At 41.5% G+C, this 24,407-nt stretch overlaps 2 protein-coding genes across 2 annotated transcripts; both read right to left on the bottom strand.

Moving 5' to 3' along the window:
- On the bottom strand, positions 6,377-7,976 carry LOC109226246 (uncharacterized acetyltransferase At3g50280-like). Its single transcript, XM_019391038.1, has one exon. The coding sequence runs from the start codon at positions 7,925-7,927 to the stop codon at positions 6,506-6,508; it is 1,422 nt and encodes a 473-aa protein (XP_019246583.1). The 5' UTR covers positions 7,928-7,976; the 3' UTR covers positions 6,377-6,505.
- Positions 11,210-14,733, bottom strand: LOC109225160 (eukaryotic translation initiation factor 3 subunit F-like). Its single transcript, XM_019389744.1, has 6 exons — positions 14,424-14,733; positions 13,612-13,691; positions 12,649-12,878; positions 12,173-12,294; positions 11,976-12,089; positions 11,210-11,596 (listed from the first exon to the last, which is right to left on the bottom strand). Exons 1-6 carry the CDS (start codon positions 14,643-14,645, stop codon positions 11,507-11,509), a joined length of 858 nt encoding a protein of 285 aa, XP_019245289.1. The 5' UTR covers positions 14,646-14,733; the 3' UTR covers positions 11,210-11,506.

Raw genomic sequence — 24,407 nt, 5'->3', positions numbered from 1 at the left:
TACCCCTGTTGTGACACGAGGAAAACCCAAAAAATGTTAGGATGCTATCTGATACTCTGTCCTCAATCCCGCAACGCGCAACTCTCTCCTCTTTCTTTGCCGACTTTACTAGCATATCGTCGATATAGACCTCCATGGTTTTGCCGAGCTGTTATTTGAACATTTTGGTGACCAATCTCTGATACGTTGCCCCTGCGTTTTTGATCCCGAAGGGCATCACCTTATAGCAATACGTCCCTTGGTGGGTGATAAAAGTTGTCTTTTCTTGGTCCTCTTCGGCCATCATGATCTGGTTGTAGCCGGAGTAGGCATCTAAGAAGCTTAGCAGTTCATGTCCTGCCGTGGCGTCGATCAACTGGTCGATGTGGGGTAACGGGAATGAATCTTTTGGGCACGCCTTGTTAAGGTTGGTGAAATCTACGCACATTCTCCATTTCCCGTTTTTCTTTTTGACCATGACGACGTTGGCGACCCATTGGGGGTATTTTGCTTCTCTGATGGACCCGTTGGCCAGTAGCTTATCTACTTCTTCACTGACCGCCTCGTTGATTGCTGCGTTGAACTTTCTTCTGAATTGCAGCACGGGCGGATACAGCGGGTTGACATTCAGCTTGTGGGTGGTGATGTCTTTCGGGATCCCCGGCATATCTGAATGAGAAAAGGCAAACAAATCTGCGTGGTTAGTTAGAAATTCACGGTACTTACTTGGATCGCAGAGGCTGTGCCCGATGTAGGCTTTCTTTGTGTGGTTGGTGACGTCCAGTTCGACTGGGTCGAGATCCTCGACCGTTTCTCTGCAGGCTTCTACGACGTCGGGATCTTCGATGACTTCCATTGTCGGGTCGACCTTAGTCCCCGACATGGCTGATTGTTATGCCTCCGCACTTGCTCCCTCTAACTGTTTGGGGTGGGCGCAGTCTTGAGCGATTCGGTAGCATTCTTGTGCGGTGCGAGGCTCGCCCCGAATGCTAAACATTCCCCATGGGGTGGGGAACTTGATTACTTGGTAGAAGCTTGAAGGGACTGCTCGCATGGCGTGTATCCAAGGGCGTCCTTTGATGGCGTTGTAGGCTGTCTCCTGGTTCATGACGTGGAAAATGGTTTCCAGCGTGAATCCCCCTGCCAAAACCGGCAATGATATCTCCCCGGAGGTCCGTTCTACTGCATTGTTAAAACCAGTTAGTGTTATGCAATGCGGTATTATCTTATCTTCAAGTCTCATTTGCATGAGGACTCTTGGATGGATAATACAGGCGCCGCTTCCGTCGTCAACCATGATTCTCTTAACATCAGTATCGGCAATATGTAAAGTTATGACCAAAGCATCATAATGAGGAAAAGACAAACAGTCGGCATCGGACTTATCGAAGATGATACTCTCTTCGAAGTCGTCATACCGTTCATGGGCGATTGTTCGTTTCAGTTTGTGCGTGGTGGTGAACTTTACGTGGTTGATTGTTGAATCATCGCCGCCTCCGACGATCATGTTTATGGTGCGTGTTGGCGAAGGTGGTCTCGGCGGCCCTTGGGGTTGTTCCCGCCCTCGTGCGAAGTTGGTCTTTCCCTTATTGCTAAGCAGCTCCCTCAGGTGTCCTTGGTTCAGCATCCTGACTACTTCTTGTCGTAGACCTATGCAGTCTTCGATTTTGTGTCCTCTTTCCTGATGGAACTCGCACAGGACGTTCGATCTCCTTATGGTAGGATCTGATTTCATTTTCTGCGGCCATTGCACCTTGGTGCCCAGTTTCTCCAGTGCGTACACTATTTCTGAGGGAGACACGCAAAAGTTATGGGCAGATAATAAAGGGGGCATACCTTTTTCGTTCCGGAGTGGAGCGACATGTCGTTGCAATGCCTCTGTGTGCCTCGGCGGTAGTGGATGGGAGGATCTAACGTAGGGCTGATGCCTTTCTTTGTTGAAGCGCGGGAGCTGTTCCCGTCGCCCGTCGTTGCGTCGATCCCTTCTTATTTCTGATTGTATCGTCGTTAGTCGTTGGGTCGGTCCATTGAGGTCGTCCTCATCCGCTCGTACTTCAGCACAGTAGGCATTGTGGATCTCTTCCCATGTGGTGGGGGGATATTTTATGAGTCGGCTCAGTAGCTTTTTGGTCGCCCTTGAACCATCTCTGTTCCGCTCGTTTTGGAAGGCTGCGACAGCCATGCCTTCCGATACATTTGGTAGGCTCATCCTTACCCTGTTGAACTTGGCCAGGAAGTCCCTGAGTCCCTCTCCTATGGTTTGCCTGATGGCGAAGATATCGTTGACCCTGGCCTCTGCTTTCTTTGCTCCTGCATGGGCGGTGACGAACTTATCCGCCATTTCTTCGAATGTTGATATTGTCCTAGCTGGTAGCTGAGAGTACCATGTTAGGGCCCCCCTGTCAACATTTTCTCCGAACTTTTTCAGCAATACGGATGGTACTTGTTCTTTTGACAAATCGTTGCCCTTCACAGCGGTCACATAGTGGATCAGGCGGTCCTCGGGATCCGTAGTCCCGTCATATATTCTCAAGTAAGGTGGCATCTTGAAGGTTTTTGGGATCGGATGAGGGGCAGCCTCTTTGCTGTACGGCTGTTCGACGAATCTTCCTACGTCGTGTTTTGGTAGTAACTTAGGAGCACCGGGAATTTTGTCCACTCTTTCCTGATGCTCTTTCATTTGATCTCGAAGTGCCTTGTTCTCATTCTCCATTTCTTCCATCTTTTTAAGGATGGCCGCGAGTGCACCATCGTTGGCCTGGACATCGACATGAGTGTTGCTTGCTCGTACAGCGCCAAGTTCACCGGTGGCAGTAGTGACGTCTGCTGCCAGTGAGTCCCTGGTGTTGCCTTGAGGCGATTTCTCGAGCAAACTGCTTAGAGTGTTTGTCAACCACTCTTCCAGTAGCTTCTTGACTACCGGGGGTGTTTCTTTGGCGGCCGATGTAGAAGCCCCTTTCTCGTGCAGAATCGTTAAGTCTTCAAGTGAAGAGGGTGAGATCTCCTCATCTGGTGCACTACCAGGTGTTGCGCCTATGATGTTTTCTCTACCGGCCTCGTTGAGAGGGCCTATGAGGTTGGTTGCTACATCTGCTATTGTTTTCATCCGTGCTTCTCTTTCTGCTATCGTTCGGTTTCTGAGGAGTACGAAGAACGGTGACCGTTGTTTTTTGATATCCTAGGTATGAACTATGGTTTCGATTGCCGAAATCCCCACAAACGGCGCCAAATTGTTTGGCTCAAAAGATACTGATTACTTTATAAGCGAAAAAACAATTAAAATGAATCATAGGTAAATCGTAATCGAATATAATGAGACCTAGAAATATGTATTATGCTTGTTATTGCTTCAACAATTTGGATATTCGAGAGAGAAAGGAGTGCTTGTTTAGAGAGAGAGAGAGAAAAAAAAAGTTTGTTATTCAAAGATCAGATGCCTTTACAACATTGGGATCCTCCTTTATATAACAGGTGAACTCCCTTGAAATAATAAAATAATGCAGAGATAGGTCACGTGCTTTCGAGGAGACGACGAGACCTAAAGGCATGTTTCACCCCGACATTCTTAGGTCGTACTCTCGTTTCGACTATTGCTTAGTCGAGGGTCGTTGCTACCGTAGTGGACAGAATTTGACCCCATACAGTTGCTAAATATAGAATAGCGCTAATCTTTTTGGCTTGACTAAGAAGAAAATAATATTTAACTTGAGACAGAAGGAGTATATAATTAGCTAAGTACTTACAGGGCAGTTATTATATACATGCCCATGTAGTACGTCGTGGATTGATTAGAATATTATTGAGAGTTGGTACTACACCACAAAAGTTTCTCATTTCTTATTTCTCAATCCTTCTCCTAGTAGATTTAATGGATATGCCGCATAGTGGAACAGACAAAGAACATTAATCCTATCCTGTTTTTGGAGCAAAAATTGATTAGTTTATCTTCTCTTTAGTAGATTGAGTTATGTTTCAGAATTATCTCTGCGGTCTTTTAAAGGTTAGTTTTCCATTCTAAAATAATATGAATTAGTAGCAACGATTTTGACAAAAACCAATGAAATTGTCATAAAATTCTTTACGATTGATCTTGAACTGTCATTCACGTGTAAGCTGGAAAAGCATTAGTGTCCAATTGCTCTTTTTCACATTTGTTGAGATATGTGAATTTTGATGATTATAAAACAAAATAAACTTCTAAAAATGAGCTTGAATGAAAGTGATGAAACTATGTGTAATGAATAGGAATCTTTTCGTAACTAATTATGGTAATTGATTTTATATTATTATTTTCCGGAAGGAGTTTGATTTGTTTTTGGACTCAATTTGTTACTATCAGCCGAGTGCAAATATTCTTGGCAAGGATTAATGGGGTTGGACTTCTCCAAGTAGGGTAACCTTTTAGTAGTTGATTAGGTGAATATATATAGGTGGAAATATACTGAATAAGTGAAAATAGATAGTTTAGGTTAGTAACATAAGTCGTCCTAAACAAACAAGGAACAAATTAGTCTATTGTGGCGACTAAAGCATGTTTTCTACCCCTTCTTACCCTGAAAAAGTAGAGAGAGCTTTGTTCTTGAACCGATAACCATCTTTCGCCTAACCTAGCCTCCTCCGTCCTTCGGGACCAACAAGGGACAGTACCGAAATATTCACTTGTTGTCCACCGACTATGCTTTTTGGCCTGACCTTAGGCCCTGACTCACCCTCCGTGGACGAAACTTGCAGAGGAATCCTTAGGTTTTCGGGGCATTGGATTCTCACCAATGTTTGAGTTACTCAAGCCGACATTCTCGCTTCCGCTTTGTCCACCAACGCTCGCGCGGAGGTTTCTCTCTAAGGCGGAACGTTCCCTGACCGATAGCGAAGTAGTACCATGAGGGAAGGGTGAAAAGAACCCCATCGGGCAGTGAAATAGAACATGAAACCGTAAGCTCTCAAGCAGTGGGAGGAGGCAGGGCTCTGATCGCATGCTTGTTGAAGATTAAGCCAGCAACTCATAGGCAATGGCTTGGTTAAGGAACCTACTGGAGCTGTAGCGACAGGGAGTCTTCATAGGGCAATTGTCATTGCTTATGGACCCGAACCGGGGTGATCTATCCATGACCAGGATGAAGCTTGGGTGAAACTAAATGGAGGTCTGAACCGACTGATGTTGAAGAATCAGCAAATGAGTTGTGATTAAGTGTGAAATGCCACTCGAACCCATAGCTACCTGGTTTTTCCCGAAATGCGTTGAGGCGCAGCAGTTGACTGGACATCTAGGGGTAAAGCAATGTTTCGGTGCGGCCGCGAGAGCGGTACAAAATCGAGGCAAACTCTGAGTACTAGATATGACCTAAAATAATAGGGTCAAGGTTGGCTAGTGAGACGATGGGGGATAAGCTTCATCGTCGAGAGGAAAATATCCCGAATCACCAGCTAAGACCCCTAAATTGTCGCTCAATGATAAAGGAGGTAGGGGTGCAGAGACAGCCAGGAGGTGTGCCTAGAAGCAGCCACCCTTGAAAGAATAAATAATAGCCTACTGATCAATCGCTCTTGCACCGAAGATAAACAGGGCTACTAGCGACTATTGGGATGCCCTTTATGGGCGACCTAGTCACCACAAATACTATTATACTTTCAGTGACAACTCTAGTCGCCGCAATAGCCTAAGTTTTAGTGGCATCGATGCACCGGTAGTATTAATGCCTTTAGTCGCCAAAATAGTTTTTGTTCAAATGATTTGTCGCCATTAAAGCCAGTTTTTCAACAACTAAATTCTACGTAGATTTTCAACGGCATCCTAATTTTCTGAAATTTATATCGATGTATATTTCTATCATTCTTGCTAATATTAAAATTATCTATTATTATTCATCAAATATCAAAACATTTCTCAGCTAAATATTATAGATACTTTTGTTACTAAAAGGTTAATTGAATATGCAATACATACTCCGTCATTGTTCATTGTCTTTGTTATATATATATATATATATATATATATATATATATATATATATATATATATATATATATAGTAGTATCCAAATTCTTTGTTACATTAATCTTTGATTAATTGATAAGGAGACTAAGCATCGACATGACCTGCAGAGTCAAACCATAAATTAATAATGACAGTGTTTGGTTTATATTTAAAATGTTGACTGGATTAAAAAATAGTAGCAGATGCCGACAAATCGAAAAAGGCTTAATATTCCAGGCCGTTTTCCGTGGATAATCTAGAACACAAGCTATGATCAAATTCTTTTAAAGTATTTTTATTAAAAGTTGAATTAATTAATTAATGTAAAAAGTGGGTCTAGCTGACTGTTTGACCGTGGAATTTTCTATTTTTATATTTTAGCATAGCAGTTATACAGAAGGGAGCTACAATAATAATAAAACAAAGAAGAAAAGCATATTTGAAATTCTTCCTTTTTTTGAATGATACAATTTTTATAATACACAATACTTTTAACAAACCCACAAAGATAGAAAAGAAATTAAATTAAACAACAGTTTAGCGCCTCCAAATTTAATATTCCCCAGAAACATATTGCATGAACTCTGTGTCCAACTCAAGGCCGTTCATTGTTTCCGGTGACAAAACCACCTCCAAATCTACGCTTCCTCCTCCTTCTCTCCCCGGAAACGCCGATATCTTCCCGTCAAACTTGTTTGCCCGCCCGCTTCGAATAGCTACGGGTCTGCCCCACCCGAAATCATTGTCGTACATTGGGAATCTCGGCGAACTCCCCATTGTTAGCATAGCTCCGTCGAAATTCCCTAACGGAAAACACCGTGGATCCTTCTCCCAATCCTCTACGAATTTCCTCACCATAACATTATCGTGTGCCTTCACGTTTTTGTTCAATTGCTCCGCGCACCAATGCAGATCGTGTGATAATACGTCTCCAGCTGATGTGTATGTAGGAATGCTCTGAATTGCGTTGCCGAAATATAACGGATCGAGTTTCGACTGGAGACGGTGACGGCAGTTTACAGCCATTCGGAACGTCGTCATTTTAGAAGATGGGAACTTTCTCGCACGTGTCACTGCACGCCATAGCAATGCGCAAAGCGATTGAAATGATGAAATCTCAGCCGTTGAATTTACAGCCGCCTTTTCTGTTCGCGACAATTGTATCAAGGGATCGTTGCTCTGTTTGGCCATTAATTCAACAATGTTAATTTCTTCATCAAAATTCCATTTCTGATTGTTCGTCTTTGCTTTGAGTCTTTGAATTGATTCCCTGCTGAAACTGAATATCCTCTCCCTCAGTGGAGCGTCAACGTTAAATGTGACTTCGGGTCCATTAGCTGGGAGTTTTAGTACTGCATTTGAGATAAAAATTGAATTACGGGTAAAATTCGGCTGCCTCGTAATCCTTTTCACACTTCTACTCACCTCAGCAAAGGTATTAAAGAAATTCCAAAATGACGTGCCATCAGTGACGGAGTGGTTGACCGCGCAGCCAATAAAGACGCCGTCAGCTAATTCCGTCACTTGGACAGCAAGAAGAGGACTAAAATGCCCTTGATAACTCACTGTACGATCAAAAGGGAAGAACTCTTTAACATGATCAGGAACATCAAGGAAGCCAATGACGTCGCGAATAAAAATGTTAGTGGCAGTGGCATGTACAAAATCAACACCAGCATCATTACAAGAAATGTAGACGTAACCATCTTGGTCGGTCAATAGACGACCAGCCAAAGGAGGGAAGTGAGTGAGAGTTTGAGAAAGACTGAGCTTGAGAAGAGAAATGAGGTGAGTGATGGAAAAAGAAGGACGAGTAAAGAGACAACCTTTTTGAATATAGTGAACGGAGAGCATAGGCAGGTCAGAAACAGAGAGTTTGAGGTCAGGAATAGATGATTTTTTAGAGGGAAAAATGGTGCATTTGGACACTAAAGTAACAGCTCCAGAAGCTTTTGACATGGCGGAGCAAGGCATTGTTAGTTTGCAGTAGTTTCACTTGGATTAAGGAGTGATGTGTGAAGCTAAGGATGAAGTGAGAGTAAGAAGAAGGGGTTTATATAGGGAGTGAATTGGACTTGGATTCATGCATTTGAGGTGGCAGTTGCTGTATTGATGTGTGTTGGCAAGTTTGAAACATGGGGGGAGTTGACCTAAGTGTTCAATTTTTATATTTTGATTATATATGATTTGGGGGAACTTCTACTTCAAACATATTATTGGCTGGCGCTTGGCAATTGCACGTGCCCAACTATAAACAACAACTTTGCTAATAATAGTGACTAAATTATCTGTCCTATACTATTTACATTATTTATGGTTAGATGAATATGGTATTTTCACCTTTAAATTAGAGATTTTAAATTTAAATCTGAGTGAAAAAAATTGTGATAAGGAGCGATTTCCCATTTATGGTAAAAATGAAATCTTTTATTTGGAATTGAATTTGTGTGATAAAGGTTAATGGCTCGAATCAGCTGACATCAATCTAAATTTTAGCTATATTATATAAAAATAGGAAAGGGGATGTATTATAATAAATATAAAAAGGATTTAAGATTTTTTCTACTATTAATAATAAATTTTAACTTGTGATATCTATTTACCCTAAAATTCGAGTAACAATTAAACTTATATTGTGGTTTTAAGGATATGTGATTTAATCCAATACCAAGTGATGAACAAGGAATTAAAATATATGAATTGAAGAATAAAATAAGTCAAACTAGTGTGCAAGCCAAACCTCGACCTCGGGCTATGACAGTCTCGAGGTGGAATAATGGAAATAGCAAGTTACAAAGCAACTCTGATGAACAGAGAATAAAATAGCTAGAGAATAAAATGTATGTATTTTCTTATGAGTCAAAACGTGTCTTACAAATGAATGGGTTCCCCTTTATATAATAGGGGAGTCCTAAATAAGGTACACTTCTAATTACAGTAAGAAATCATATTTGACAGCTGTCTAACCGCCAAGGGTCAATCCATTCCGCAATTTACGCCGTGATCTTCGGGCCGTTGCGGGTATCCCGCTCTTTCTGTTACTGACTCATAACGGTATTATCTCGAGGTATGCCTTCTTCCGACCTCGACAAATGATTTCGACCTCGACATCGATATTGGAAAGGAACCTCGACCCCAAGCTCGGTGTCCTGGCCTCTCAATGTGGTGTCCCCTTTTCCATCGAAGAACGAAATTGGGCAGCCCCGATTTCCACCGTATACAATATCAAGTCAATTAGCTATATGTGACCTCGTTGTGTAAATATTTTATATTGTTAGTAGATATAACTTCTAATTCTGAAATAAGAGCAACAATGCATTTGCATAGAGTAAACCTTCAATGAACTAAAAAAAGGGGCAACGCAATGGCGTCTTATGTTCACGTAAGATTCAGGAAGGGGCGCACCCCAAAGTATGTGATGTGGACAGTTTATTCAAATACAAGTATTAGGCTGCTTTAACGGCTCGAACCCGTGACCTATAGATTACATGAAATAACCTTTATCGTTGCTCGAACGCTCCTCTTCCAAAACCTTCGAGAAACTATCTAAGTGAAAACAAAAAATTAATTTGCATCACTGTGAGAGATAAAAGAGAGAATGAGACAAATCCGTGATCCTAGGTGAGGTGTAATCCCAATAATAAAGATCCTTAAGCGCCGTCTTTTAGCGTTCTGTGTGTGACCTGTCATTCTCCTTAAGCTTAGAAAACTCAGTTTAGAATCTTCTCACTCCTACAATACGTAATAACGTAACATTAATCAGAATAATTCTGCATATCCAAACTGTCTCAGACCTAATTTCTAATTAATTAATTCCACTACTTATTTAAAATACTTTTAATACTTGACCTTAAGTTCTTTTTTTAGACTACTCATTGAAAAAGGTCAGCCTGTTAATGATCCTCAAAACCGTCTTTATGATTCGTCGGCGTACACTATTATTTTAATCCAAGTAACATTTGGATATAAACCATATACATAATTCAGTAGTATCTGATAATACTATAAATACTACTACTATGTATTATTTTAATGGTTTGACTTTGTAATTTCACTTGATATATGCTGTCTTTTTCATTAATTAATACTAACAAATTAACGAGGCAAAGTTCTTCGACCTTAATGTCTTTCCAGCTTCCACGTGAACGACAACTTAGGAGCAACTGTGAAGAAATTAATTAATAGAAAGTCATACTTTTTGTTAGGACTATTCAATTAATCGAACTATATTACGTACTAAAATGTTGAACAACATACATAAATGTATAGCTTTTTATGTTCACTGAATTAGCTGAACTATGTACATTTCAACTTGTGAATTTTCTTAAACACGTGTGAGGACTCCTTTTCATAATTTTCCTGGAAAATTAAAATTTAAAAAAGTAGAAAAAAAGGATTTAGGTTTAATATGTCAAAGTTATATGTTACGATAATTAACTAGGCACTATTTTTATTTTATTTTTTTGGTTTTGTGGATTTCATAATTTAGACTCGTAGCTCATGATTTAGCTAGAGTAGAAATTTGGAGTTCTTGTATTAAAAGCGTATCCACACTGTATATGGTTTCTATAAGTAGTATTTGAGAATTGAGACGATAAATCCATATGTAACTAAATAAAGTTCTCAATTTGTTGAACATTGTAATCTCCAATTATTTTGACTTTGTTTCACTTATACTTGCTTGCTCCCAGAAATTCCCTCTTTAATTTGTAAATCCTTACTTCTGTGAGTACCACTTCCTTAATTACAAAAAAATCAAGCATTTAAGATCAACAATAAGTAGTTTATTTATTCTATATAGAATTAACATGAACTCTGTTTGGAAAAGGAAATTTCGATCCTGGACCTGTCAAAGGTACTGGGCATTTTCTGACTAAATAGATTCTAAGGATAAATACAGGTCAAATACCACGGGCTAGCCAGTTTTCAAACTGGTCATTCAAAAATAGCCAGCGTTTGCAAAGTTATTGGAAAATAGCCACTATTTTATTGCAACACGGAAAGTTCCAGCATAATATACTAGATATCGGTGCACCTGTGTATGGTGCAACACACGGAAAGTTCCAGTATAATATACTGGAGATTGGAGCATCGGCATACTTATGCCAGTATAATATACTGGAGTATTTTGAACAGTGTTTCGTTCACATTTATCTTTACATGAAAAGTGGCTAAATTTCGATTACTTTTGAAACTGTAACTATTTTTGAATGACCACTTGTAAATCTGGCTATTTTTGAATTTCTCCCATAAATACAGCCCTCCAACAAGCTGGAAGATGTCATTTCTAGCTTAATTCCTTGAAAGACAATTTAAAAAGAGGAAATTTGCTTACACTTTACCTCCAAACTGAGATTCAGAGCCACCTTGAGGTGAATATTTGAATAAATCGAGTACTCAAGAGTGAAGAGTTTCTAGCACTACAAAATGTCAGTCTAGTCCAAAGACCCCCATCTATCAAGAGGATTGATCGCGTAGTGAGAAGTCAGACAAAATCAGTCCACCCGGTCAAAAATTTGGCCTTGCATTACAAGAGCGCGAAATGATCATCAATCACAGGATCTGAGCAGCAGTGTTCAACTTTTCTGCAAAGCTGAGTTGAGTCCTCGTGAGGCTTGTCAAATACAACAGAAGCAATTGGTCCTACAAATAAAGATTAACCCAGATTGAACATTAAGCTTCATCATATCATTATAACCAGTCCATAGACATATTTTAGGACAGGGATAAGAAAAATTATTAGAATAGGGCATGAATTCTATGAAAATCACCACAAAAAAAATCATAAGAAAGAGGTGATGGAAGGGGCCACCCCACAGCTTTAAAAATAAAACAATAAACTACAAATCACACCAAACAGGATCATGAGCAGACATTTGAGCACAATGATTAACCAGGATTCAGTAGTAAAGAGAGTCTCCTCTACAATTTTCAACTTTTCGTTCTTTTTTTTTTCAACTTTCTGGTTTGGGAAAAGGGGGAGGGAAGCAACAGCACAAAAATAGGAAGTGGAAAAAACTACCTGAAGACCATCATTCACAAGCTTATCAAAGGCTTGGGGTGAGAGTTTAGGAATGGCAGCCACGGTATCAGCTATGAATCTTCCGATTCTGTTATCCTGGGGTAGACGTCCTTCCTACAAAGGCAGACCAATATGAGAACTTAAAGATGAAAAACACACGAACTTGCGAAATTCAATTATGGAAAAGTTCATGTTACCACAACATCATCAACATATTTGTAGACATCATCAATAAGAGCAAGTAATCGCTGCATTGATGCTTCCATTCCTTCGAGATCATTGGGAAGTTTGTCTACGGTTGTTTTCTTGAGCTTATCAACTGCATCAGGGGGGAAAAAGAATGTCCTAGTAAGAATTTTCATTGCGAATAGGAAATAAAGACTATTGCTCTAACCAAAAAAGAATATATAACCATACTCTACTTTTCGACTTAAAAACATTAACATATGGCTACTTTTTGCACCATATCCTTAAGATAGTTAGCTACTTGTTTACGCGAAAAATACCTGACCAACTATTATTGTTATGAGAAATTACCACCAACAATTCACAATTACATATCACCCAACCCCTCTACCATCCCAAGCTGACGAATGCACATGGACATAGTTATAGTCAATGTGCAGTAAAACAGGGCCTATCCTATTTGGTATGACGGAAATAAGAGACATACATCCAACCCTTTCAGCTTCAACCATGCGTAGGTCCAATGGAATTTCCTGAAATTGGGCAGCAAGTGGCTGATCTCCGAGAGACAAATGCACAGAGACAAAGCCTTTTATAGAAGCTTCCCCATTTTGAAATCCAGTATCAACAGTCAAATGTATAGGATTAGAAGTTTCTCTAGAATAAAACTCTTGGATCAAAGCACTACCACCAGAGACTCCAAAACCAGTAGAAAACCTGGAAAGTTCAAGACAAGTATTCACAATTGCATCAGCTAGTAACCCATGTATTTGAATTTGAATACTACACAAAATTGGAGGTCCATAAGTAACCAACCAAAATATAGGGTGGATATAGTGGATGTTCAAGGAAAAAGAACCTGGAAAAGTTGAAAAGATGCCCCATGTTTTATAATATATAAAAGGAGGTACAAAGTATTGTATCTTGACAAATGCAGCCACTAGTTCATGGTTTCTACATGCAAAATATTACTCCCTCTGTCCCAATTTATGTGGTGGAGTTCGACTTTCGAGAGTCTATCGAGTTTTTTTTATCGTAATTTTTTCATATGCCTTTTAGATATTTTGAGTTTTTAATTATTGTGACTTAAATTACTTTTTACGTAGTTTCCAAATATATAAATTTTGTTTAAAAAAACTTGAAGATTATATGTCCGAATTTAAGGTCAAAATTGAGAAATTTGACTCTCGAAATCCGAGCTCCGCCACATAAATTGGGACAGAGGGAGTAGTAGATGGTACTACTAAGCTATGAGGACTCAAATTAGTTTATACTATTAAGGAAACATTTGATACAAAGAATGCTGTCGGTTAAATCAAATGATCTCTCTATTTCACACTTTGCATTCTCTTACAGTGTCATCCGTCTGTTTAACATCTCTCAAGCGCTCTATACAGTATAATGCATTACCCGTCATACCATAAAAAGGCATAAGCAAATGGAGAATTACCATCCAACAATCACTTCCTTTGGATTCACCTTCTGATGAGACGACAACATGTTATGATGGTAATCAATATCCAGTGCAACCTTTAAAAGAATGTACGCCAAGAAGTTTAGCAAAAGTAATAAAAAAAAAACACATTTACAACAAGGTCGACATCACAAATGGGGATATCTTTCTAGAATCATGGAGTTAAGAATACCAACACGAGAAAAGAAACAGCAATTTAGCAAAATAAAATGCATTGGAAAAACAGCAAAGCAGAAAATAGCCTCTTTTTTATATGTCCTTCCTTTTTATTTGTATGCCTTTGCGAGACAACAAACATATTTTTATCTATGTCTCTAACTAATGCACCTTAGAAAAACATGGTGCATAACGGCCACCTGTTTGAACTAAGAGGTTCTGAAGCGAAAAATAAAATTCAAAGTCACACACACTACGTAACAAGTTCAATAAATTGGTACATAGCACAACTAGAATGTATCTATATTTATACAAAATGGATTCCTTTCTTATATGTAGTATTTTCAGTGCATTTGCATGGTTCAAACACATTTTATTATGTACAAACACAATGTGCACCCTAATCAACTATCATCTGTATATATAAATTAACAATAAATTAGCAATTTAAGTAACATATAATGTTCTCTAAGTCCGAAGATTTACTCAAAATTGCTGAAAGAGACTTATAATCTAAATACAGCTTTTTGGACTATTTAGGACAAAAGCTATTAAAAGGGACTAACTTTAGCAACAAAAAAAAAAGTAAAAATGACTAAATTTGACAGAATCAGTAATTATGAGAAGCGAACCTGATCTTGAGATTCGCTGTGAGGAACGGCATAAGAATTGCGAATGTCAACAGTGCCGTCAGGCAATACAGAGCCGAGAAGAGTGCCAATGACACGCTCGGCTTGGTCAGGCCGTCTTACGTAGCAATCGCAAATGTTGAAAATGACCAAAGGTTGAACCTTAGCTGATAAGCTCGCTGAAGATGGTGAAAATTGCAATACCGTTTGATCGCTGGACGCCATTTTGATTAGCTGTTCTTCGAATGTGAGCGAACAAAAATTGAAGAACTGGGCGAAATTGCTAGGGCTTTGCTTGAGTCGAAACTCGTCGAAAGTGAGAGGAGACTGAGCGGGCTTTGTTTGGGCCGTGGGCTTTTTTCTCTGAACTAAAATCGGGCGATGTGCACAAATAGCCGTTTTTAGGACCCTTATTTAAAGAATAGCCAATATTTACAGAATTACTAAATTTTAGCCGTCACATAATCAAATTTCAAACCATCGGGACTAAAGTTTCAAGCTTCAGATCCAACTGGTTTAAAGCTGAAGTTTGAATGCAGTTCAAATCGACTTTGGCAGAATTAAACTTTTGTATACGGTTAAAATCGGGCTTGTCCGATTTTACTATTTAATCGAGCCAGGGGATCACGTCGAGGGTCAGCCTCATAATGGATCGGGCTATAGCACGAAGACGAGGTGCTGAGTTCAAGAATCGAGGTGCCCATCGAGACCGAGGCCAGCAACAATCGAGACTAAGTATGACCGACTTCGAGTGAAGTGCAATAATGGAAATGTGAGATATCCGTAACCGGTCGAAGGTGAAGGCGGAAATCCCGGAACAGATCAAATCAAGGGCGATTATTTGTACCAATCATGGGATTTACCTCCGTAATTAGAATTGTACCATAATTAGGATTCCTCTAGTATATAAAGGGGAGTCCCCATCATTTGTAAACACCTTACATTCACGAATATCAAAGCAATATAATATTTCTCAACTTACTTTTTTGTTCATCAGCTTAGGCTTACTAGACGGAATTCGATCAAAAATGAAAACTTTGGATATTTTTATTGTGTCTTTAACTATTCTTGCATAACTAGCTCGAGGGTGTCCGAGCTCGAGAGCTCTGTCCAAACGCTGATTTGCTTTATATTATTGTCAATTTGCATCACTTATCTTTACTTTTATCAATTGGTATTAGGTGAAATCACATATCCTTAAAAGCACATTATAAGTTTAATTGTTATCCAAATTTTAGGATAAACAGTTTGGCGCGCACCGTGAGGCTAACGATAATAGTGATTGCCTAGTATTAATCCTCATAACACACACTGCTTTTACGCTTGCTCTCGTAAGTGTTTTTGATTTTAGGAATCAACATGTCGAACTCTCAAGCAGTACCCACTCACACAGAAACCGGCCTTTGCCTTCATGGCGAGAACGAGCACATAGTCGCCCCGGGAAACGGAGTGCCTCCAATCAATCCCGATGCACCACAGGCCGTAGATCCGGTTGATGTCAGTTCTCGTGTCACCGTTCGTTGGGATTTAGGCGTCAACCCTAAAAATAGCGTCCGCAGAGACGCCCGGACAGCCGATCAGAACGCACAGAATGCCGAAGAAAGCGGAATTAGCCTTTGAATGATATTTGACATGCTACAAACTCAGCATGTCACGATAGCGCAACTCCAAAATCAAAATCGAGCACCAAGCAGAATCGAACTCGATACATTACAAGAAGTTGTTCATAGGGTCGAACCTGTACAGGAAAAATTGAACGATAATGGATCGGGAATTGACCTCGCCATCATGAAGATGCTCAAGGAGCTCACTAAACAGATTGAATCAGGAGAAAAGAAAATCAAGGCTAATGATAAAAAGGTAGAAACGTACAACTCACGGGTTGATCAAATACCGGGGGCACACCCGATTCTGAAGGGTTTGGATTCGAAAAAGTTCGTACAGAAGCCTTTCCCACCAAGTACGGCTCCGAAGCCCATTCTGAAGAAATTTCGCATGCCAGAAATTCCCAAGTACAATGAAACCACTGATCTTGATGAGCATGTCACTTCTTATACATGCGCAATAAAAGGAAATGACTTAGAAGACGATGACATTAAATCTACTCTTTTGAAAAAATTTAGGAGAAACTATATCGAAGGGGGCAATGATATGGTACCACAATTTGTCGCCCAATTCCATCGATTCTTTTGCCATGCTTGCTGATTCGTTCATAAAGGCACACGCCGGAGCAATAAAGGTCGCGACTAGGAAGTCAGACCTCTTCAAAGTGAGACAAAAGGACAATGAAATGCTAAGGGAATTCGTATCTCGATTTCAGATGGAACGCATGGACCTACCCCCGATTACTGATGATTGGGTTGTCCAAGCCTTAACTCAGGATTTGAACGAGCGAAGTTCGGTAGCATCGCGTCCAGTAAAGCAGAATTTGATCGAATATCTAGCGGTGACCTGGGCCGATGTGCATAATCGATACCAGTCAAAGATCAGAGTCGAGGATGATCAGTTGAGAGCCCCGTCCGGTTCTGTTTACCCAAGTAGATCCGAAGGCAGGATTCAAAGAGACATCGATAGAGAGCCCCAATCGAACAGAGATCGGTACCAACCATATATCGTAGATCGTAGGAACAACGAACCGGGACGTAATCCCATTCTAAATGATCGAAGGAATGATCGAGGTAAAAATTCCCAAGGGCTCATGAGTAAGAGTGGCTTCGATAAACATGTCGAGCCTAAAGAAGCACCACGGTTATCGGAATACAACTTCAGCGTCGATGCTTCAGGTATTGTGTTAGACGTTGGACGAATCAACGATACTAGGTGGCCCAAACCCCTACAGACCGATCCAACTCAAAGAAATCCAAATGAAATGTGCAAGTACCATGGAACCCATGGTCATAGAACCGAAGACTGCAGACAGTTAAGGGAAGAGGTAGCTCGTTTATTCAACGAGGGTCACCTTCGAGTGTTTTTGAGTGATCGAGCTAAAAATCACTTCAAAGATAGGGACGCAAACAAGAAAAATGAACAGGAAGAACCGCAGCACGTGATTCATATCATCGTTGGTGGGGTCGATGTTCCTCAAGGCCCGATATTCAAACGCACCAAAGTGACAATCACAAGGGAGAAACGTACTCAGGATTACTTACCAGAGGATAGCTTATCTTTCAACGATGAGGATGCGGAAGGGGTCGAACAGCCTCACAACGACGCACTGGTAATATTTATCCTTATGAATAAATTCAAGTTAAACGTGTGTTAGTTGATCCAGGTAGCTCAGTAAACATTATCCAATCGAGGGCCGTAGAACAACTCGGCCTCCAAGATCAAATCGTGCCTGCAGCTCGAGTACTCAACATCTTCAACATGGCAAGTGAAACCACCAAAAGGGAAATCGTGTTGCCAGTAAACGTGGTCGGAACTATCCAGGAAACGAAGTTCCACGTGATCGAAGGTGATATGAGGTACAATGTGCTGCTCGGAAGACCTTGGATCATAATATGAGGGCAGTACCTTCAACGCTTCATAAAGTCTTGAAATTCCCAACATCGGAAGGAGTCAAAACGGTGTACGCCGAACAACCGGCAGCCAAAGAGATGTTTGCAATTGATGAAGTAATACCAGTATTGGCACTAACATCAACAAAGGGACCAGAATCTAAGGAAAAGCAGGAAGTCAAATAGCAACCACAGTCGCCAGCCTCGACCAGATCGGATCAGCAGGAAATTATCGAGGATGATGATTGTATGATACCTCGAACCTTCATAATCCCCGACGATTCCGATGCCACGAAGTCAACGGTCGAAGAGCTGGAACAAGTCATATTGATCGAGCGTCTGCCCGAACGAAAGGTATACCTGGGCACGGGGTTAACTCCTAAACTCAGGGAAAAATTCATTAAATTCCTTATTAAAAATATGGAATGTTTTGCTTGGTCCCACCTTGATATGACAGGGATCCCACCGGAGATTACCACCCATCGATTGAGTTCGGACCCAAAGTTCAGACCGGTAAAGCAAAAAAAAAGGCCACAGTCCGAGGTAAAGCATGCATTCATCAAAGACGAGGTAACCAAACTTCTTAAAATTAGGATCCATTCGGGAAGTAAAGTATCCCGAATGGTTGGCAAACGTAGTTGTAGTCCCCAAAAAGGGGAATAAATATAGAATGTGCGTGGACTACAAAGACTTAAACAAAACATGCCCTAAGGATTCTTTTCCTCTGCCGAATATCGATCGAATGATCGATGCCACGGCCAGCCACGAGATCCTCAGCTTTATCGATGCCTACTCTGAGTAAAACAAATAAAAATGAACCCGAAGGATTGGGAAAAGACTTCATTTATCACTAAGTATGGTACTTATTACTATAATGTAATGCCGTTTGGGCTAAAAATGTTGGTGCTACTTATCAACGCCTGGTAAATCAAATGTTCGAAGAACAAATAGGTAAATCAATGGAGGTTTATATTGATGACATGCTAGTTAAGTCCCTGCGCAGAGGACCATTTGACACATTTGCGAGAAACCTGCGATATATTGAGAAAATACAACATGAAGCTCAACCCTGAGAAATGCGCATTCGGGGTCGGTTCAGGCAAGTTCCTCGGCTTTATGGTGTCAAATCGGGGAATCGAGATCAATCCCGATAAAATTAAGGCAATCGAAGACATCACAGTCGTGGACAGCGTTAAGGCCGTACAAAGGTTAACAGGACGGATAGTCGCTTTAGGCTGGTTCATCTCGAGCTCTTCGGATCGAAGTCACAGTTCTTCTCACAGCTCAAAAGAAGAACAATTTCGCTTGGACCCCAGAATGCCAACAGGAACTAGAAGAATTAAAGCGGTATCTTTCGAGCCCACCGTTGCTTTATACCCCGAAAGCAAACGAGCAACTCTACTTATATTTGGCAGTCTCGGAGGTCACGGTAAGTGGTGTCCTAGTTCGAGAAGAGCAAGGTACGCAATTTCCTATTTATTATGTTAGCTGAACTTTAGGTGAAGCCGAGACCCGGTACCCACACTTAGAAAAATTAGCGCTTGCTTTAATAAGCACCTCTAGAAAATTAAAACCGTATTTTCAATGTCACCCAATTTGTGTTGTAACCACTTACCCCCTTCGCAATATTTTGCACAAACCCAAATTCTCGGGCCGACTGGACAAATAGGCCGTCGAAATCAGTGGGTACGATATCGAGTATCAACCCCAAGCGGCCATCAAGTCTCAAATCGTAGCAGACTTCGTGGCCGACTTTATACCAGCTCTCGTACCCTAGGTCGAAAAGGAACTATTACTAAAATCGGGTACATCCTCGAGGGTGTGGACCCTTTTCACAGATGGTGCTTCGAATATGAAGAGGTCCGGGCTGAACCTAAAGAAAAGGTTGAACGACGCTAAAGGGAAATGGAGAGAAATTTTTCCCGAAGTCCTTTGGGCATATCGGACAACGATAAAATCTAGTACGAGGGCAACGCCGTTCTCCTTAGTATATGGAGCTGAAGCTCTGATCTCGGTCGAAGCCGGGAAACCAAGCGTTAGGTTTCGATACACAACGGAAGAATCAAATCACGAAGCTATGAACACAAGCCTCGAATTGCTAGACGAAAAACGGGAAGCCGCTCTCGTTCGAATGGCCGCCCAGAAACAACAAATCGAAAGATATTACAATCGAAGAGCCAATCTTTGACACTTCAAGATAGGGAACTTAGTTCTGAGAAAAGTCACCCTAAACACTCGAGATCCAAACTAGGGGAAACTCGGCCCAAATTGGGAAGGACCATATCAGGTCCTTGGTGTCATCGGAAAGGGATCTTACAAACTTGGCACGATGAACGGCGAACAACTGCCAAATAATTGGAACATATCACTCCTCAAACGATACTATTGCTAAGGTACGACTCTCTCCTTTTTTTGATTTGTATTTGATACTAACTTATTACAAGTGTTCGGCCGAAGACATCGGGAAATTCTTCAACACAAAGACCTCAGGTTTTAAAGCACGCGTTGCACTCTTTTTTCCTTAGATCGATTTTTGTCCCAATTGGGTTTTTTCTGGCGAGGTTTTTAACGAGGCAAGAATCATTTGTGCTATCTGGGGATAATTCAACAGTATCCGAGGCTTCTTTACAATCAACCTCAAATACTGGGGGGCATCACCCTCAGATGTTATGTTTTCAAGGAAGATGCTTCGTGTCAGCAGGGTCTCGATAGGAAATTTTGTAAAGGGCCAAACGATCAAATGAACCGTGCCCATGTAGATTGTCCGAGCCCTAATGACAAAACATGTACGCATGAATGATCTATTGAAAGAAGTACTTTTTCCTTATCGGATATTCCATTCCTTAGTGAAATTCCTACTTTACAATTTCATACTTACGATATATTACGAAAACCGGCTCAAGAGCCAATCGCAACTAAAGATCAAGTAATTAACCCCGTACTCGGGGACTGCCGTCCGAAAATCGACATACTCAAATTATTAAACTTCAAAATCTTAAGACCTTATAAAGGGAATCCTCGATTTTTAGGCCACGGCCACCCCACTCGGGGACTGATACTTCGAACAAGTTTGAAGTATAATCGAGAAACAAGCCGAATAGGCAAATATCAAGTTAAAGGCTACGGCCAAACTAACACGGTTCGGAGACGTCTGAATTCCGTAATTCAATAGGCCTTCAAATATTTTCATAAAACCGGTTATAAAAGGCTACCCTCGGCAAAATTACAAAGGGTTTCGATAACATCAACCCTCAAAAATCTTAAGAGGTACCAAATTGTTCGAACTCTCGAATAAACTTATTCGAACAACTTTCTATTACGATTAAAACTTTTTAAGCCGAAAAAAGGGAAAAAGCCACTCTTTTGAGGCCATATCGGCCCGATTTGAGAGTCTAAGGGCCTTACATTGTTGAGTTCGAGGACCCACCCTCGCTTAACCGAAACCTAAGGGTTTTTTCTACTCCGAGTTCGAGCAAGTACTCACTCGATTATAGAGATGATACCAATCCGATTTCAACAAAATTTTCGCAAGGCAACGAAGTAAGTCAAAATTCTCACAAGATCTAAAGTATATCAGAATTATCATAAGGCGAAAGCAAAACAGAGTTTCACAAAACAGAAATCAGAGACAAATCGGAAAGAAAAGGGATCTTTCATATATGCAAAAGTATTTACAAAGACCACTCATGGTCTTACACAAAAACTCCAAAAAAGAAGAAAAAAATTCTAAGTGCCTAATCTTCCACGGGAGCTTCATTTTCATCTTCTCCGCTCTCGAATCCGCTCGTGCGTCATCATCATCAGAGAGCAAAGCTTTGGCTTCAGCCTCTAGCAATTTCACGCTCTCGATATCGGCAGTAAGGTCAAAACCACGAGCATGAATATCTTCGAGAGTCTCTCTCCGAGACTGGCATTTGGCATGTCGCAACGCAAAATGATTGAACCTGAGCAGCATCGGAAATTTCCTTTGCTCGAGCGTGAGCAGCTTCAGCATCAGCTCGGTAGATGGCCACGACCACCTTCACATCGGCCTTTACTCTTTCTGCCTTACATGTGGCCTTTGCAAGCTTAGTGGCCAACCGAACCTCGAGCTCCTCAATTTTCTTGGCTTGGGCCAAGCTCTCCTCCTTCATGCTTTGGAGTTGACGTTCGGCCGAAGATAGCTGGGCCCGAGCAGTGTCTTTCTCCGAGGAAGGCGGTCCATGTTTTGCTTCCACTCCAAGGTCTCCGCCTCCTTCATCTTAGACTCCTCGCGAAGTTGCTCGATCGTTTTTGGCCTTCTACTGAACCTGCAAGATTGAAGTGTTAGTCGTCATCTTCGGATTAATAAAATGCGCCTCCAAAAAATTACATTACCTGCTCAATCAGGTCGGTTTGCCCTTTGTGAGTTATTGCCGATTCAGCTCGGAGGTCCTTGATCTCCTCTTCTTTTTGCCCAATGAGAAGTTTTAGGGCACCCCTCTCCTCCGTAAGCCTTTTACGCTCAGCCTCACACTGGTCCAGCTCTGCCTAGGATTTAAAAACACTTCCCGATGAAGCGTCAAGGCCTATGAAAAAAGAAAGTCAGGCAAGAGGAAACGGAGGCAAAAGTAATACCGATAAAGGGAGCTAAGGCTTACCTGACTCAAGAGTCGATGGGCCTTATCAAAGATGCTCGACGCATCACCCAGATTGGAAGCATCTTCGACTCGCGTGAAGCAACCTTGGAAAAGGTCCCCGCCTTCGTGGGCCATTCCCACATCGGGGGTCTCCATGGCTTGGGCTTCCTGAATTTTCCCCTCGAAAAATGAGGGGAGGGGCGGTGAATTGTCAACATTTATTGCCCCAAGCGGGTCACTTGGAGCGTCCTCTTCATTTTGAAGGGCCTCAGAACTGGCCCCTTCAGGTGAGACCACCGGTTGCCATCACGACGGGAGGCATCTTCGGCCTCCGATGACTGCTCGGGCCATCTTCCGAGATCCCCTCTGTCCAAGGCTGAACCTCTTCGTCATCACCGGCTCAGCAGCCTTTGGGACCTCGGCGCTCCGCTTTCGAGCCACCAGCTCGTAGTCAGCATCTTCTTTTTCCTCTTCTTCATCTCGTAGCTTCTGAACTACACACGCAGGCAGGGCGGCGGTATCTTTATTTGACCTACGAGACGTGCTCTTCTTAGGCTTTGGAGTATCGGAGGGCGAGACCCTTTTCCTCTTCATATCCTTGGCCGGTTTCGGGGCCTCCTCCTCTTCCTCAGACGAGGGCCTTATGCTGTAATTATCCCCGAGACTTGTATAAAAGAAATCAAGTAGAAGTAAAAAAGAGACATTTCAGAGAAGAGCGTCAAACACGTGAAAAACAACTTACCATAATTTTTGGCCTCCCATCGGCCCCTTGCCAAGTCATGCCACGAGCGCTCGACATATGAATAAGTCGATGCAAGTTTCCGAACCCAGCCCTCAAGGTTCGGAATTGCACCAGGCACCCAAGAGACCGCTGTATCATAGGAAGGAACATCGATGAGAAAAAGCAAAAGGAACGAAACAGTAAATAAAGGTCAAGGGTGGGGTTTGTACTTACGCTTCATGTTCCACTCTTCGGTGAAAGGCATCTTCTCGGCCGGGATTATATCGGAAGTCCTTACTCGGACAAACCGGCCCATCCATCCTCGGTCTTTGTCCTCGTCAATGCTCAAGAACAGCACCTTGGTGGCTCGACGCTGAAGCCTTATTAACCAGCCTCGATAAAGACAGGGGTTGTATAGTCTAATAAGATGGTCGAGGGTAAAGGTCATCCCTTCGACCTTGCTTACAAAGAATCGAAGCAAAATGACCATACGCTAGAAAGAGGGATGGATCTGGCCCAGGGTTATTTGATATTGGCGGCAAAAGTCGATGATAACGGGATCGACGAGGCCCAGCGTGAAAGGGTAAGTGTAGACACTTAAGAACCCTTTCACATAAATAGTGATGTTCTCCTCGGGGGTCGAGATCACCACCTCTTTGTCTTTCCAGTGGCAATCTTTCTTCACTTGCTTAAGGTCGCCCTCAGTTATCGAGCATATATATCTCGACATTGGCTCTCATCGGCCAGGGACCAACGAAGGTTTCTCAACTTTGAAATTGGATGTGAGATTGCACACCCCGGGATCACATTCCTTGATGCGTGGCTCCATCGGCGTTTTATCGCCGGCCGGCTGCGATGAAGAAGCTTTCTCCTTTTGAGGAACGGTTTTTGATGTTTTTGCCATTTTGGTATAGATTCAGAGAAAGAAGAAGGTGAGATTTATAGTTTTGAAAAAAGATTGGTAACGAGGCCTAGAAATTGTGCAAGAACGGAGGGGTTAAATAAGATGTGAAGAGCTTTGAAGACTTGCAGAAAAACTTGAAAAACTCAGAAGGATTTGGAAGATTAGTACAAGAAAATTTCAAAGTAAAGTTTAAAGAAGTAAGAAGAAGACCTATTTAAGGATTTACGGTGACGGTTCAAAGGCACTAGTGGCCGACCATCAACTGAT

Source organism: Nicotiana attenuata, chromosome 5 (genome assembly GCF_001879085.1).
Source record: "Nicotiana attenuata strain UT chromosome 5, NIATTr2, whole genome shotgun sequence".
In the NCBI taxonomy this organism is placed as follows: domain Eukaryota; kingdom Viridiplantae; phylum Streptophyta; class Magnoliopsida; order Solanales; family Solanaceae; genus Nicotiana; species Nicotiana attenuata.
This window is presented reverse-complemented; position numbering and strand designations above follow the sequence as displayed.